This window comes from Callionymus lyra, chromosome 4, assembly GCF_982586985.1.
Source record: "Callionymus lyra chromosome 4, fCalLyr1.hap1.1, whole genome shotgun sequence".
Lineage (NCBI taxonomy): Eukaryota > Metazoa > Chordata > Actinopteri > Syngnathiformes > Callionymidae > Callionymus > Callionymus lyra.
In genome coordinates, this window is record NC_141821.1 from 22,810,570 (window position 1) to 22,828,346 (window position 17,777).

Sequence of the window (17,777 nt, forward strand, 5' to 3'; positions counted from 1 at the left end):
ACCTCCATCTTGTATTGAAGCCTCGACGAGAAGAATTGTTCAAGGAAAAATGAAACAAGTATATATTCTATGCTCGTTTGTTGCTGTTTAAATGTCTGCCATCTTAAAATAAAAAACTTAAGTCACTTTTCTTAGAAACAATTATTCTCGTTGAGGTTTCAATACAAGATGGATGTTACAGACGAGCAGTATTAAGGTATGGAGGAACAGATTACTCTGAAAATAATCCCAACGCTTTGATGGTGCATGAGTCCCACATACCCGTAACATTACATGTGTACTCGTACTTTTAAGTTGCATTGATGTAACTACATATTCATACTCATAATCCAGAAGGCATGCATGCGTAGATGAAGACTTGTAGTCGTAAAAAAAAACAAAAAACAAACCTATATTTCTTAAGTGTACCAATAAAAGTTACTAAACACGACCTCTTGAGTCTGAACGTGTGACTCACAGTTTTTTTTTGCAACACTATCACTGCTGAAATGGGTGAATATGTTCCACACACTTATAGAATGTGATGTGTAGCCGTACTTCAAATGTGCGTGTGTGTAACTATATATTTGTACCCATAAAACAAAAGGCACACATGTGTAATTGAGGACTTGTATTCATAAATTAAAGTTCTGACTTCATAGTCATGGATATTCATTTGTACTTGGCTTGACTTGTTGCTACTACAATAGTGAGTGGCATTGTGGCTTAGTCTGTTTCTTTCTCATCAAACAAGTATTGATAGCTGTTTAAGGTCTTGCTGGCTCCTTTAGAAAGAGTAGGTGGACCAGATTTAGCCCCATGAGTTTGAAAGATGTTCTCAAAAACACCCAGTTTCAAGCTTCAAGTAAGCAGGTGTTAAAACAGTGACGATGGAATTCTGACCCGTAAACACGATGTCTAAACTGATAAATTAAGTTCAAACCCACATGTTTCAAAACTATAATTTCAGCCTCGCATCCATCTCAGTGTTTGAGTCCTTGGAGGGTCCACAAGGCTGTCAGAAAAGAGACGCCCTTCGGCGTTCATCATTCTCTCTCTGTCAAACTGTCTTCTCTGACTTCCCATTCATCCTCGCTTTCACGCTCGAGTCCCGGAGTTGCCGTGTGTACAAAAAGTGAAAATATTGATTCAAAGTATCGATTTGATTATAAATGAACTAAATATAAACACAATATTCAGAGCTAATTAATGTGATTTGTTAAAAAACACTTTAATACAACACAAACATCACGGTTTTCTTCACTGACTGAGTTAATTCATGGTCAGCAACATTGAACTATTTTGTTTTCATAAGTCAGTTGAGCTTTGAATACTGAAGTTATTGGTGTCTTTCTCTTGAACCTGAATTCTCACCATTATAGCGAAAATATTCTTTATATATTATAAACATCTTATATAATATATAATCATTTTTGTTTATAATGCAACTCTGAGAGGCTTACAAATGTTATTGAGGTCAAAAATAATGTGGTAAGTAACAATTTCATTTTGTATTTATTCCTTTTAGTCAATAATCTAATCTAGTCTATAAATATGATTTCATTGCCCCCTTTGTGAATTTTTATTTTATATTTTGTAATAATATTTTAATTGTTTTTAAAGAGATTTGCTTTCATATGAGAATGAAAAAAAAGTCATATAAATTATATTTAAAAAGTATAATTCAAGCATATTATTCTATTTTTATAACTTTGTGTTATACCTGTCACTCCTTTATTTTTTCTTAATGCTTTCTCACAACAATGCTTTTGAAGGGTTTTGGTTGAATATATTGTATGTAACTATTTTATTGATGTTATACATGTCGACCAAACATTTGTTCACTTGCTTGGATTTTATTTCTCATTGATAAATCAGCAGAAAACACGATTGTGGGGAAAACCCCCCTCCTCTTCCTCAGTTCAGAGGAGGGTGTCCAGGCCGGTAGGCGAGGGAGCGTTTCTCCACCTCCATCATGTCGTCGGAATCGACGGGCACGCCGAATAAACTGGAGCGAAGAGATATGTTAACAGTGGTAAGACAAGGACAAAGTTTTATTCGTGATAGAAGAACAGGACGGTCTTACCTGTGGGCCAGGTGTGTCACTGAGGAGAGACAAGAAGAGTAACACACATAATGATCTCACACTTGATGATCACATGACATACATAATGATCTCATGACCAACATGATGATCACATGAGACTCATGATGATCACATGAGACTCATGATGATCCCATGTCACACATAATGATCACATGACACACATAATGATAACATGACACACATAAGGATCTCATGACCAACATGATGATCACATGAGACTCATGATGATCCCATGTCACACATAATGATCACATGACACACATAATGATAACATGACACACATAAGGATCTCATGACCAACATGATGATCACATGTCACACATGATGATCACATGAGACTCATGATGATCCCATGTCACACATAATGATCACATGACACAAATAATGATAACATGACACACATAAGGATCTCATGACCAACATGATGATCACATGACACACATGATGATCACATGAGACTCATGATGATCCCATGTCACACATAATGATCACATGACACACATAATGATAACATGACACACATAAGGATCTCATGACCAACATGATGATCACATGAGACTCATGATGATCCCATGTCACACATAATGATCACATGACACACATAATGATAACATGACACACATAAGGATCTCATGACCAACATGATGATCACATGTCACACATGATGATCACATGAGACTCATGATGATCCCATGTCACACATAATGATCACATGACACACATAATGATAACATGACACACATAATGATCTCATGACCAACATGATGATCACATAACACCCCTGATGATCACATGACACACAGATGATCACATGACACATGATGATCACATGACACACATGACTCATGATGATCACATGACACATGAGTATTATTTTGATTGTTTAAGCCCTTTGGGACCCAGGTCTAGCAAAGCGCTATATAAATACAAATTACTTACTTACTTACTTACATGTCACACATGATGATCACATGACACACATGATAATCACATGACACACGATGATCACGTGTCACACATAATGATCACATGACACACATGATAATCACATGACATACGATGATCACGTGTCACACATAATGATCACATGAAATACATGATAAACTCATGACCCACGATGATCACTTGACACAAATAATGATCACACGACATACATGATAAACTCATGACCCACGATGATCACGTGGCACACATAATGATCACATGACATGCATGATGATCAAATGACACACGATGATCACGTGACACACATAATGATCACATGACATGCATGATGATCACATGACCCACGATGATCACGTGACACACATAATGATCACATGACATGCATGATGATCAAATGACACACGATGATCACGTGACACACATAATGATCACATGACATGCATGATGATCACATGACCAACATGAGGATTACATGACGCTCATGAAAATCACATGACACACATAGTGTATAGTAACATCATTACAAATATAGGTTAATAACATGAATCAAGGAGAGCTGTTCTTGGACGTGTAAAGCAGGAATTGTGTTATGCAGTAAAAAATTGTATAGAAATTATAAATTGCAAACCCATTGAAATAAATTACATTGACTTGATTTAAATAAACAGTGAACAAGAGTAAGTCAGTTAGTAAGTAAGTAATAGTTATTTATAAAGGACTCAGAAAGAGCTGTAGTCCAGAAGGGATGAAGAGTTGAGCAGTTTACCTCCATGGATGAGCAGGTGGAGGAAACAGTCTCCGGGCTCGGCCATGAGGACCAGCACCAGCATCACCAGGAAGGCAGCAGTCAACTTCATCTGGAGAAGAAGAAGAAGCAGGAGTTGAGTAGAACCATCTGGAGATCCTCAAAACTCTACACAGAGTCACAACTGAAATCAAACCCATCATCCACTCTGAACTTGCGGAGTCAAAGACTTCAGGTGGTCCCAAGATGGACCCCTAGAGGTCCACATGACGTGCTATGAGGAAAGAGAGAAGCCGTCCTTACCATCTGTCTGAGTCAGATCCGCAACAGGTCAGTATTCAGAAAGGTTTCTGGACCATAATCATCGCTGACTTCTTATAAGACCATACACAACAGGATGACCCGCATAAGAGGGCGACGTGTGAAAGCAGACTTCCTCAAATAATGTGTGAGATTAGATCTTGATTCGATCTTTTGGTGTTTGGGAGGAGGTGGGAGAACTGAATGATTGACAAAAAAAAAGAGAAAAATAAGACAAAAAAACTGTTCTTTTAATTTCTGTAAACTTATAAAACATATACGTAAAGTAAAGAAAATAATTTTTCAGTAACTATTACCAGTGGGACTCGAGGTTGTCGCCCTGTTGGGGGGGGGGGGGCAGTGCTTGGTCCACAGAGGTGGCGGTAAGTTACCAGTGAGGTCTGCCCTTTGCCATGATTCTGCTCACAACTTTTATGGGCAGAATTCCCGGATGCAGCCATGGCGTTGAGGGGGTCCAGTTTGGTGGGCAAAGAATTAGGTCACTGCTTTTTGTTGATCCAAGAGGACAGCTCTCGCTGGAGCAAGTTATGGCTAATTGTAAAAAAAAGCTGGAATGAAAATCAGCACCTCCAAATCGAAGTTATGATACTTATATGCTGTAATTAGCGGGGGACACCCTGGACAGGACTCCAGTCTGGCACAGAACACACAAAGACACACAAAACCATTTTAAACACACATACATAAGGACAATTTCCAATTTTCAAGCTCTCACGCAACCTCTTTATGTTTTTGGACTGTGGGAGGAAACTGTAGTAAACCTACACAACACGGGGAGAAGATTTCAACTCCACACAGAAAGGTCACAAGTCGCCTCCCCGTCCAACCAAAAAGTGAATAGCCGCTACACCACTGTGCGTCACTGTTATGACTACTATTGATACGTATATTCTTATGACTACTGATGCTGCCTCTTCTTTACTGTAGAAAAAATAGTGCCTGTCTGTCCATCACACAGACAAAAGCCTACTCCCACTGGGATGTCGGAGAGAGACAGGGCGACATTTTAAATCGTAATTTTGAGGGTAAAGGACTCGAGATAGAGGCTATGGGTCTTAGTTATTCATGTTCCTTGACCCATGTGGAAGTTGTTATCGAGCCAGAACGTTACTGTGGCCGGACAGGGAACTGAGGCCGCCAACATTTTGGGAGGTCACCGATCATCGTCTGACTTTTGTCATTGCAATTGTGCGGAAATTGCCATCGGGAATGTAACCTTTGCAGCCACTTTACCTTTCCAAACAGTTGTAGTATGCGAAATAGAGAAATTAGACAATTGTATAAAGAGGATTCAGGCAACATTTGGATTCGAGCACAGCCTCTGACGTAGTGATTGGTTAACTTAACGGCCATTTTGCCGAAAATGTGGTGCTCAAAAAATAAATGAACAAGTTTTCAAACACGAAGCGAAGCTGCCATCAGCACGGCCTAGCCAGCTAGTACATGATAATTAATATTATAATTACTTATATTATTATGACTACTACTGATACTTACCTTATATTAGTACCAGAAGGAGTTTTAGTAATATATGGACCAGTGCTAGTTATAATAATAGAAGTATCAGTAGTAGGTATAATAAGATAACTATCAGTAGCGGTTACAGTTGTATAAATATCAGTAGTAGTCATGATAATTAAAAGTGTAAGGTACAGTATCATCATGAGAAGAATATTTTTTTCCATACATCTTTCTTCTTTCTTCTTCTTAACAGCAGTCATGAAAACAGGATGTAACACACACACACCCATAAACACACAAAAGAGAAGATTCAAGGTTCAGATAAGTTCAGAAATAATATCTGAATGTTGAGCTTTTATTTCATCTGCGAGGTCAACTCCCGTGTGTCACTCTCTCTGCTGATCCAAGAGGCCATAGTGCCAATCGTGATGATGAAAATCATAATGTCGCTTCTGCATCTTGCGCCCGCCAGAACCGCGGAACCTCCTGACGTGGTCAACAAGATACCGTGAGGAAGGGTTTGGGTCAGAGACGGTGAGACGAAAGACTTACCCCTTGATGATGTCACTCACTGTCCGAAAAGAGAAGAAAGAATCAATACATGTTGATGATGTTATTTCTTATTAAACTTATTCCTACCCCCATGTTTAAACTTATTAAACAATTAAATAAATGGAACTTGAATCACATTGTTCAATTTATTTTTCTTACTTTATCCTTCAGTTCCTAATATAATTGTACGTTTTGTTAGTTTTAATGTCAACATCAAGTAATTTTTCATCTATAATTAAAAAAAAATATTCATGACTCACGTTTGGCGACAGAGTCTGCACTGTTGTCCAACATTCCGGGTTGGGCGATGAGGACGACCAGCGACAGCACGAGAAGGACGTGGAGGAGCCTCATCTTTGAGTCAAGTTCTGGTCCTTAGAAAGGTTCTGGAGGTTTATTAGCATGTCGGCTCGAAGTCTCACTTAAATACCTCTCTGGCTCGCTTTCACAACGTTTATCATGCAATTGTTTCAAAAGATGAAGGTAAGGCAAGAGCTGCAAGGTTCCCCAATCTCTTGCACAACTCACCTTTTGACCCACAAGGTTCTGACCTTCCGGTGACATCGCTCACTGTAGAGATCTCTGACCGTAGCACACAAATGTGTCAGGCTACTTTAGTCATAAATGTTTCAAATTGGATATACCTGCTCTGCTCCGAGTCTCAACTGTATCTTAGTCGCAGTTATTATATTATTTGACCTATTTATGTTCAGAGTGGGCTCTGAAACTTAGCTAACAAGTTTAGGGTCGTGGCTAGTAATTTAGCATGCTAACAAGTTAAGGGCGATGGCTAGTTGCATAATATATATAATTGCTAGTATGTCTTAATAAGAAGGAAAGGTTGATACAAAACTGCAGCGAGAATTCTGACCTGTTCTAGTTGAAGAACTCACATTTCTCCGATCCTTAAAACTCTTCACTGGCTTCCAGTTTCTTTCAGGATCAACTTTAAAATTCTGGTTCTTACTTTCAGAACTATTCATGGTCAGGCTCCTCCTTACATCAGTGATCTGATCCAGCCTTACACCCCAACTCGGGCTCTGAGGTCTGTGGATCAGAATCTACTTACGGTTCCTCGCACACAGTTCAGGACCAGAGGAGAGAAATCCTTCCAGGCTGTTGCTCTTAAGTTTTGGAACGATCTTCCTCTCTCTTTGCGCTTGATGGAGTCTACTGACTGGAATGAAAATCAGCACCTCCAAATCGAAGTTACAATACTTATATGCTGTAATTAGCGGGGGACACCCCCACACACACAAACACACAAAAGAGAGGATTCAAGGTCAGTTAAGTTCAGAAATAATATCTGAATGTTGAGCTTTTATTTCATCTGCGAGGTCAACTCCCGTGTGTCACTCTCTCTGCTGATCCAAGAGGCCATAGTGCCAATCGTGATGATGAAAATCATAATGTCGCTTCTGCATCTTGCGCTCGCCAGAACCACGGAACCTCCTGACGTGGTCAACAAGATACCGTGAGGAAGGGTTTGGGTCAGAGACGATGAGACGAAAGACTTACCCCTTGATGATGTCACTCACTGTCCGAAAAGAGAAGAAAGAATCAATACATGTTGATGATGTTATTTCTTATTAAACTTATTCCTACCCCCATGTTTAAACTTATTAAACAATTAAATAAATGGAACTTGAATCACATTGTTCAATTTATTTTTCTTACTTTATCCTTCAGTTCCTAATATAATTGTACGTTTTGTTAGTTTTAATGTCAAGATCAAGTCATTTTTCATCTATAATTAAAAAAAAATATTCATGACTCACGTTTGGCGACAGAGTCTGCACTGTTGTCCAACATTCCGGGTTGGGCGATGAGGACGACCAGCGACAGCACGAGAAGGACGTGGAGGAGCCTCATCTTTGAGTCAAGTTCTGGTCCTTAGAAAGGTTCTGAAGGTTTATTAGCATGTCGGCCCGAAGTCTCACTTAAATACCTCTCCGGCTCGCTTTCACAACGTTTATCATGCAATTGTTTCAAAAGATGAAGGTAAGGCAAGAGCTGCAAGGTTCCCCAATCTCTTCCACAACTCACCTTCTGACCCACAAGGTTCTGACCTTCCGGTGACATCGCTCACTGTAGAGATCTCTGACCGTAGCACACAAATGTGTCAGGCTACTTTAGTCATAAATGTTCCAAGTTGGATATACCTGCTCTGCTCCGAGTCTCAACTGTATCTTAGTCGCAGTTATTATATTATTTGACCTATTTATGTTCAGAGTGGGCTCAGAAACGTAGCTAACAAGTTAAGGGTGGTGACTAGTAGCATAATATATTTAATAGCTAGTATGTCTTAATAAGAAGGAAAGGTTGATACAAAACTCTGCAGCGAGAATTCTGACCTGTTCTAGTAGAAGAACTCACATTTCTCCGATCCTTAAAACTCTTCACTGGCTTCCAGTTTCTTTCAGGATTAATTTTAAAATTCTGTTTCTTACTTTCAGATCTATTCATGGTCAGGCTCCTCCTTACATCAGTGATCTGACCCAGACTTACACCCCAGCTCGGGCTCTGAGGTCTGTGGATTAGAATCTACTGATGGTTCCTCGCACACGGTTCAGGACCAGAGGAGAGAAATCCTTCCAGGCTGTTGCTCCTAAGCTTTGCAAAGATCTTCCTCTCCCTCTGTGTTTGATGATCTACTGACTCCTTCAAGAAACATCTTAAGACTTTCTTATTCGTGCAGGTTTTTCCCTGATTTTCTGGGACACCTGTGATATTTTCTGTGTTATCTTGACCTTTTTTAGTAAATTTTTTTTTTAGTATTGTTTAAGCGATTTGTGACCCTGGTCTAGAAAATAAAAAAATAACATATCAATTCAAATTAATTACTTACTCATGTAAGGAGTGGGCTGAAAAACTTGACATGATGAAAAGTTTCAAATGGGGCTAGTAACCAGCTAGCATGGCAACAAAATATAGTGGTGGCAAGTAACCTAGTAGCGTAACAATTAAATGGTGGTGGCTAGTTACTGAGCATGCTAACACGTTTAGAGTGGTGGCTAGTCACTTAGCATGGTTACACATTGAGATTGGTGGCTAGTAACTTAGCATGGTAATCAAAATTAGAAACTTTTACTTCCAGTGTCCCCCCTGCGAGAATCTCTGTGGCCCACCCTGTAGCCCCCATGAATTTGAAGTTATAACATTTGAATGTGGGTATGGTCTAAATGAAATAGGGAATACAGTTGTTTTATCCTGTGTTTCATAATAAACGCTAATTGTTTGGAAAAATACATAAAGACAATGGTAGACTGAATTCATTAAGTTGTCGGGTTATGACCGAAATTTTTGCACAAATTAGTTGCAACAAGCGTTGTCTACACATGAAGAAGTCATCTTCCTTAATGTCTCCATCCTTCACCAACAAACTACATATTGTTGATTATTTTGCATGTCTGTGTTTGAGTCGACACAAGTGAAGCCGATGTGATCCTTTTGCACATAACTTTTATAAAACAATCAGGAAACTCAGTTAGAAAGTTGTTAAGTGACAATATTTAAGAGATTGAATCAAATATTAAGAGATGGAATTCATCTGTGGTTGAAGCTTGAGGGAAACTGCTCTCAGATCTTGTACTTCATCTTCCCAGTATTGCTGATGACGCAGATGTGCTGAAAGGAGAAACAATTGTTAAATTTGTGATGAAAATTTCACTTATGACACCAGCCTCCTGAACAACCACTAGATGAATCCCACTGTAGTAGAAAGTCAATCATTTGTGATAAAGAAATACTTCAGCCGAACCTAAAATGTCACTTATTTTCTACTCACCTACACAACTTTTCTAGTTTATTTTTTGGGTGAAGAAAAGTAAGCCCTGTTTGTTACATTAGCATCAACATAAATTTCTGTCTGTAGCTCCAAAAAGGAACACATTACTCATAGTCGACATAAGGGTGAGTAGAAAATTTTAATTTTGGCTGAACTATCGCTTTAAAATGACTATACACAAGATTACACTTTTTTTTTTCTATTGACCCAGTGTGTCAGTGAAATAGTGTGTAAAAGTGTAATAAGACTGTAAAATTACCAATTACATATGAACACTGATGACCTCAGATACTTCGGTAATAGTCAGCTTGCATGTAAGGCATACTTACATTCAGGTCTCTGAAGTATTCGTTGTAGTCCAGGGCGTAACCCACCACAAATCGGTTGGGGATCTCGAACCCAACATCTAAAAAAGGCAGAACACTCCATCAGACACGTTATTAAAATCACTCCATTAACAAAGTCAAGTCTTTATTAAGTTGGAGAACCACTCAGTTTGCTTGAGACTGGAGGGGAGAAGGTGGAGGATCAAACTGGAATGAACTGGATCAACAGGAAACAGGCAGGAATTGACATTAATCTGAAGCCTGGGGGAATTTGGAGGTCTGGTCTTAAAGGAGTGACAAGACTGAGATGACCTTAGACACGACTATTAAACTCAATGACACAAGGAGCACAACATTTCTGTTCACCTCCCACATAACAACTGCTTTTCCATCTTTTATTTTATTCCTTTCATCCAGTTTCAGATACCTTAAGATACCTTCATTCTTCTTTTTTTTCTAAAGTATGCTTGCATTAAAATAATCTTTAAATTTGGCTCCCAAGAGTTGTGCAAGTGACCTATTAGGTGTCTGGGAGTGTCAAGTAGTGATGTGCTGATGAAGCCTCATGATGCAGTGTCATATTGTTAGAGGCCAGCAGGTGGAACACTCAGTTTAAATATATAATGTCAAAAGATAATAGAGCATGCCGTCTAGAGGAATCTAAAATTAAGGTCAGTTTCATGACGCTTCATCAATCACATCAGGTCTGTCGTCAAAGAAGGGGTGAGTGGCAGAGGGAAAGACTAAACTTGTTTCTGTGGCCACAGGCATGTTCATGAGTAGCCATCAGTCACACTTTTAAACAGAAGCACAGATATTAACATTTATACTTAAAGGCACTTACAGTCAATGAGTCCATTCACGGTGTTGGCTGTTCTTTTGATCAGCAGACTGAATTACAAAGAGACAGTTAGTTCAATAGCTTCTTAAAGAAAAGTATGACTTTGTTGACTCAAATTTCGCTTACTCTCAAATCTAATCTAAATAGTAGGTTTCAGAGTTATAGGCAAATATTTCAGTATGTTGACGTACTAAATGATTCTCAGTTGTCGTCTCTTTTCATCTTTGTTACACAATTAAATACTTAAAAACTACCATATACCTTTGTGTTGTCGTGTGTAATGTCCAACTCCTATTGAAGCATCGATATGAGGAATTGTTAAAAAAAAAATTAAAAGTCTATATTTTAACCTTGTTTTAAGAAGACGCTGCTTGGCCATCAGCCTAAATCTTGCACATGCAAACTGAACCGTGCAATGCGCTTGAATGAGGATAGACGTCAGGGAGCACCTGAGATAACTTCCGCTACAAACAAACTTAAAATATAGACTTAAGTACGTTTTTTCGGAACAATTCCTCATGTCGAGGCTTTAACATGAGGAATAGGGACGAGCACCACGAGGTATTTGGATGTTTTTAAGTGTGTCTCTGTGGACGAAGATGAAGGGCGAAGACAACTGAGCGTCGCCCAGTGCTATACTTTGTTGCACCCAACACAAGTACAACGACTTTACATGTGAATCAGTCACTTTTCAACACATACAGTCCATCATGTTAAGGTCATATGGATGGATGTAAGCGCTTGAACACCAGCAGGTGACATACATATACAGAATACAGTTTTTTTCAATATCCACTGACCCAGCTGAGGTGAATGATACACACATCTACACATCATGACACAGCAGGAAACGCAACTTCCCTATGAACCATCTGCTGTGAAAGATTAGGCGCCAGAGAGTTTGTGGACCAGAGATATGATCCTCCATTACAAGACTAGTATTTCCTCCCCAACAGAGGGGTCAGAAAGAGAAGCTCACTCACCCCGCAACCTTGATCATCTTGGGTTCAAAGGTCTGCACATGCTGTAGAAGAGCCTTCATGGTCTTTCCTGTGTCAACAATGGCCTGAGAGAAGGGAACAGCAAAGAGAGAGAACTATCATTTTAAATACAATAAGCTTCATTCCAATCTTTATTTCCCCATTTAATTTTACTTAAATTATGTTATTAATTAACATGTTTTCCGTGAACCTTTTAGTGCAGTCGAGGGTTTTTCTTTCTTTTTTTTTTCACATATATTCTTGTCGTATTTGACCCAAAACATTCCACGTCATATATTCTTTTTAAACTTTTAACTAAATGGTTCCAATCATTGAGAGACGAATACATACCTAGAAATGTGTCGTGACACCCCGTGCTCCCGCCAAGAAGCTTGCTATCCACACTTGTTTTAATTATTTAACTATATGTTGTGTTTTATGAATTCATGTTTAAGGTTTTTAATTCCGAATGGAGTTTGGTCCACAAGTGGCAATGGTTAAAAGACAAACAAGTGAATGACCAAATCCTATAAACCTTTTTACAGCAACATTTGACACTTAATCAATGAAGGTCTGTATTTACTAATATATAATTGTAGTAAAAATATTCAATGAAACCATCTGCACCATATGCTGTCTGGAAAAATAACAGAAAGAATCATTTAAAGAAACTGTGGTAAAAGAAACTCACCTCGACGATCAGCACACTCTGAAAAGAGGAATAAAAAAAAACATTAGAAATCTTTTAAACTTGACCACACATGCTATCAAAACAAAGTTTGGTTGTGGGCTGCGTCTTTCATGCCTTTGAAGAATGGATTTGTTTCACTTTTTCATTCAACATGAATTTACAGAAACAGAATAATTTCAGTCTGTTCTCGATTCATCTGTTGCCAGGTTTCGACTGACTGACTCCGACTCGGCCTTGTGTCGAGGGAGCTAGAAAAGGCAAAACTCATCAGCAGAGTTTCCTCTCTTTCTATAACATGTCTGTTGTTGCTGGTTTATTTAGCTACTATACTTTACTGTCTCCAAGATATTTTAAGAAGCCACCAGAGGTTTTTCTCACATGACTGAAGTGTGTATGTGGTTGAATATTTGCAGATATCTGTAATGTATTAGAATTAACCTTTACTTACTTACCTACTTACTTATTTCTCATGGACATCCTTGGCTGCTAATGCTAACTAGCTTTGTAGCCACCAGTTTCCCTATTTCCCCTTTCTATTTAGATTCAGATTTAGATTGCAGTCTCTCACATCAGTGAGATAGCTTAACTTTTTCTATTCTGCCGGCATTTGTTGCTGAACTTAAACGATATTAAAGGTTTTCATCTCAAACAAGATATTAGCTTCCTTCTCTTTGCAGTCTAGATATTGTAAAGTTGTGTTGTTAATGTTTCGCTGATATCGTTAAATGAGATTTCGGCCTAGTGTTTTTTAAATAGTTTAACATTACCAAGCATAACACATAGTGTGTAGAAAACAATAATAAATGTATTTTGGCGCAAGTGTGCAGCCTACTCACATCAGTATGTGTGAATGGTTGAATTTCCCCTCGCGGGACTAATAAGGGATTCTAAAAAAAACAATAATAAATGTATTATTTTATTTTCCAACTTTAATCTACATTACATCAATAAAATGGATGGTATACTTATTAGTTAAGCTAATGGCTAACAGGGCTAGCTGCACTCCTTCTGACGTGAATGCCATGACTTAGTTCAGTAAATCTCCAACTTTATAAGAAAACCATTAATTTATCATTTCAAACTGTTTTATTTTTAATTTAATCTATATACTATGTTTTAAATAGAGTCAATTTTCTCAAATAGGATGGTTAATATCTGCTCGACGATACAATAAAGAGGATAATATTGGATTATACTGTGTATTAAATGTCTCTTATAGAAAATGAATGTCTCAAAAATATATTGCTCCTGGATGGTTTAACTTAAAAGAAAAGTGGGAATTCTTTCAAGTGGAATGACCCAGAACTGTTTTCCAAACAGGAAACCCCAGGAGAAGTCGTTGCTGGAACCAAAAGTAAATGGTTTGATACAACAGAATCAGGGCGACTCTGGAGCGAGTCCAACCTTTGTTGTCGTACACACCTTCCCTCTGAGAAAAGACAGATCTCTGCTCCTGACGATGTGCAGGTCTTCTGTGGACTGGTCGTTCTGGTGACAAAAATAAAACAAAATGTTAGAGGCGTCAGCTTCCATGGAGCTCATTCGACAAAGACACTCATACGTTAAAAGACTGTTTTTTTGGTACAGTTTTTTTGACGTGTTAGCCTTCAGGCGAAGTCATTTGCACTGTAGGTCAGAGCTTAATGACATTTGATAACAGTTCAAAAAGGAGCAGAGAGATAAGAAGGATATTAGTCCTCAGGCAGGTGACATATATCCTCCATGTGACACCGAACATCACTTTCCTGGTCGTATTAGTATTGAGACCATACCTCCTTTTTTCTTTTTTTACACAGAGGGCTCTCTTTTATGGGAACTCCAAGGGCCATGGTTAAGTGTCTCTTTGAGAATTCAGAATATAGGTTTACTGTGTTCAAAGCCTGTAAAAAACACTCAACCAAAACCAACAAACAAACAAAAAAAATGTTGTGACTACACCAGAATAGGGTCACCCTAGTAAAAAGGCAAAGATAAAAAGTCGAGGTACTTTACATGATTCTGGTTTCCCCCTACAATTAATCCACCAGCCATTATAAGCTCGTATCTGAAAGATTCCTTGACTGGTCCAGAGGTTCTCTTTCCTCTTACGAAACACACGCAACACTGACACCTAGCGGTATAACGTAGAGGGGAAGCGTAGTATTTTGAGTTTTTTTTCATGAATTAAAATTGGCATTAAGCGGTAAAGAAAATGAATGAATGAATACATATTGAGGACCCTGAAAATGTTTTTAAGTAACTTAACATTGAAGCAAAAATAATGTATATAGTATTTGCTTTTTTGTGTGTGGTAAGTATACAAAAGTACATTTGAGTGTAGTGGACTAAACGTATACTACTTCAGACTAAATTGGAACATTCTAAGTTTGTATTACACTTATGTCTATACAACTAGTGTACTAGGTATACACAATGAGTCAATAGTTGATTTTACTACTCTAAACTACCCACCATTATTCCCACAATAGATGAATGAAAGGCAAGGCAGACAAGTACACAGTTATGTTCAAGCGCTTTGGGACCCTGGTCTAGAAAAGCGCTTTACAAATAACTCACTTACTTACTTAATTATTTATGTTTCCTCAACTCCATCGCCAAACCCAATAAAAGGGGGCCCAAAAATTGATCAATGAAAAATAGGCAAGTCGAATGATTCTCATTTATGTGTGTTTGTATTTGAGCTATCAATGCCAATCATACTTCACATACTATTTTGTATGGACCTAACCTCCAGTACTACACATTCATCTATAATGGGGGTTTTCTGTAAACCATCACCCACTCCCATAATCCTTTGCCAGTTGATTCCTGATCCCCACAATAATACCACTGACGAATATTAAAGAAAAAAGTATAGTGTACTTGAGCTACATGTATCAAAGTAGACTTAATGTATAATATAGTAGTATACTACTTTAACGTTAGTCCAAATAAGGACGTTCAGAGTACACCTGAAGTGAGTAGTTCACTGGGTTGGGGTCTGACGGTTTGAGCCCGCTGGGCTCATGAACAAGGTTTTGTGGATCAACTGTTGTGGAACATAAAATGTGTGTCTGTGACTTTGTCACTTTTGTGTAGTTCTTCCTCATGTGGTGGAAATCTGGTCCTTCACTCACCAGGTAGCTCTTGTAGCGAATAAACTCCACGCGAGTCTCGAGATACTTGTTGGAGTTTCTGCCCAGAATCTTGATGTACTCCACCAGGTCTGCGCAGAACTTGTACCCTCCTTTGAGGGCACACAGGACCATGATGTCGTTGTCCACAAAGTCCTCCATGATGTAGTGAGCCAGACGCTCGGTCCTGCAGGGACGGCAGCCTCAGTAAGAAAGAAGCCCGTGAGCTGGTGTGGAACATCTACCTGTTCTTGATGACCCCGTGTGGGATGTAGACGTTGTCGATGTCGTCGTGGTAGTGCTCCGGGTACGTGAACAGATCCAGACTGTAGCCCGGCCAGTCCTCCTTGATCTGACGAGTTTGAATCAGACAGTGGTAGTGTCACAAAAAAGAGCTGAGCCAGAGGGCAACTTCCTCAATTTTTAATGATCATTATTGGACTGTGAGTGGAGCTGTGGGGGATTTGTCTTGTGTATATGTCGTGAAAATGGTTGTGTGTTCATGTGGTTGTGATCACTCAGGTGTATGTAGAAGACAATTTTCGAAACGAGAATTTTGTCTGAAATGACTAGTACTGGTCACCTGGGGTCGCACTTTACCTCTTATTCAAGAAGACGGTTTGTAGAAGAAGATTGAATGAACCAGCAGTGTTTTTGTTTTGTTTCTGGTCTGTGATGCTAAAATATCGCGATCCAAATATAATTATGTTATGATCGACCTGCATAGTTTCCTGAAGAATACTTTGTGTTAAACTGAATTTCCTCAGGGGCCACATTACAGAACGTGGCTGTTGCTTGGGGCCGTCAAACCAAAAGAAAGAAGGAACAAAACCTAAAATATATATTTTTAAAGACGTGACATTTTTTAACAAAGTTACTTTTTTCAATATATAAAATATGATTATAGGCATGGTTGTCCAAACATGAGTTCAATTTACTCAATGAAAAGAAATACTTTAACAAATAAAAAAACACCTAAAGAAACATATGTCGATATTACTTTGTATGTGTAGAAGTTTATGCGAAGGTATTGATGTTATCAATACAATGGTATGTGTTGACAACGTTTTCTGTTAAATGTGCCCTGGTGTGATTAATGATGAACGTTTTATTTTGTGTGTCTGTTTAATTTTCTTACACATAAGGATGTTTGTGTCTCTGTTGTGCTTGTTTGGTTGTAGATGAAGTTGTGTGTCGTATTGTGCTCTTTTGTGTTTGTGCGTACATTTCAATATAAGTGAGATCCTGAGTATGTTCTAACATGTGGATTTGTAAGTGTAGACAGAAGCGTGGATGGGAGTTAGGTGTGTGTTAATCTCTTGGTCATGGATATTTTCATTTGTGTTTTGTTGTGGTCATACATGTGTGTAGTTAGAATGTGACAATGTTGTGTGTACCTTAGTTGCAGATGTAATATTGTGTTTGAGTTTGTCAGTAGAAGTGATGGGAGTGAAAGCAAAGTTAACACTACATATGTGAATAAAAGCAACACAATCATACCACAACTCCTCGTCTCTGTCCGCCGTGTTCCATCACAAGCAGCTTCAAGTGGTTGTTGATCCACAAATGCAGCTAGAAATGAGAAGGTTACTGAGGTCACCGGCCGTCAAATGACATAAAATTGGACTCACCGTCGCTCCTGTCTCGCCAAAAACTGCAAACGCAGTACCGTCAAGTTCGAAGACGTCTCTGTGGCCACATGTCCTGAAGGATCATGCTTCACTCATTTGTGCTTCTCAGTCGTGACAGAGATAATCAGGCTCATGTGATGAATGAGGGCTGAGCAAGGCCAGCAGAAGAATAATGTTCACCGTCACAAACTACATTAATAGTGTAAAAGATCAACTTTAAACAATAAACAAACTTTTTTTCAGGCAGTTTTTTAATAGTATTTTATAGTTCCGTTACTGTACAATTTTAAATCGAATC

At 38.6% G+C, this 17,777-nt stretch overlaps 1 protein-coding gene and 2 long non-coding RNA genes across 3 annotated transcripts; all 3 read right to left on the reverse strand.

Annotated features, from left to right (window-relative positions):
• Nucleotides 1–5,876: 5,876 nt before the first annotated feature.
• On the reverse strand, nucleotides 5,877–6,551 carry LOC148082126 (uncharacterized). The gene is made up of 3 exons (XR_015710829.1): nucleotides 6,371–6,551; nucleotides 6,111–6,129; nucleotides 5,877–6,044 (listed from the first exon to the last, which is right to left on the reverse strand). It is a non-coding gene; the product is annotated as an uncharacterized LOC148082126 (long non-coding RNA).
• An 842-nt stretch (nucleotides 6,552–7,393) lies between these two features.
• On the reverse strand, nucleotides 7,394–8,014 carry LOC148082127 (uncharacterized). Its single transcript, XR_015710849.1, has 3 exons — nucleotides 7,889–8,014; nucleotides 7,629–7,647; nucleotides 7,394–7,562 (listed from the first exon to the last, which is right to left on the reverse strand). It is a non-coding gene; the product is annotated as an uncharacterized LOC148082127 (long non-coding RNA).
• A 1,637-nt stretch (nucleotides 8,015–9,651) lies between these two features.
• On the reverse strand, nucleotides 9,652–17,395 carry LOC148082128 (phosphoribosyltransferase domain-containing protein 1-like). Its single transcript, XM_087788127.1, has 9 exons — nucleotides 17,349–17,395; nucleotides 16,094–16,200; nucleotides 15,852–16,035; nucleotides 14,158–14,223; nucleotides 12,736–12,753; nucleotides 12,048–12,130; nucleotides 11,068–11,114; nucleotides 10,227–10,303; nucleotides 9,652–9,737 (listed from the first exon to the last, which is right to left on the reverse strand). The coding sequence occupies exons 1-9, from the start codon at nucleotides 17,379–17,381 to the stop codon at nucleotides 9,690–9,692; spliced, it is 663 nt and encodes a 220-aa protein (XP_087644253.1). The 5' UTR covers nucleotides 17,382–17,395; the 3' UTR covers nucleotides 9,652–9,689.
• Between the last annotated feature and the right edge of the window lie 382 nt (nucleotides 17,396–17,777).

Bases quoted from the DNA above. Each gene is read 5' to 3' on its own strand.
- LOC148082128 (XM_087788127.1), bottom strand. From the start codon at position 17,381: ATGGAACACGGCGGACAGAGACGAGGAGTTGTG. The intron at 16,036-16,093 runs GTAGATGTTCCA...CCGTCCCTGCAG, and splicing joins CACGGGGTCATCAAGAACAG to GACCGAGCGTCTGGCTCACT. The intron at 10,304-11,067 runs GTAAGTGCCTTT...TGCCTTTTTTAG, and splicing joins CGTGAATGGACTCATTGACT to ATGTTGGGTTCGAGATCCCC.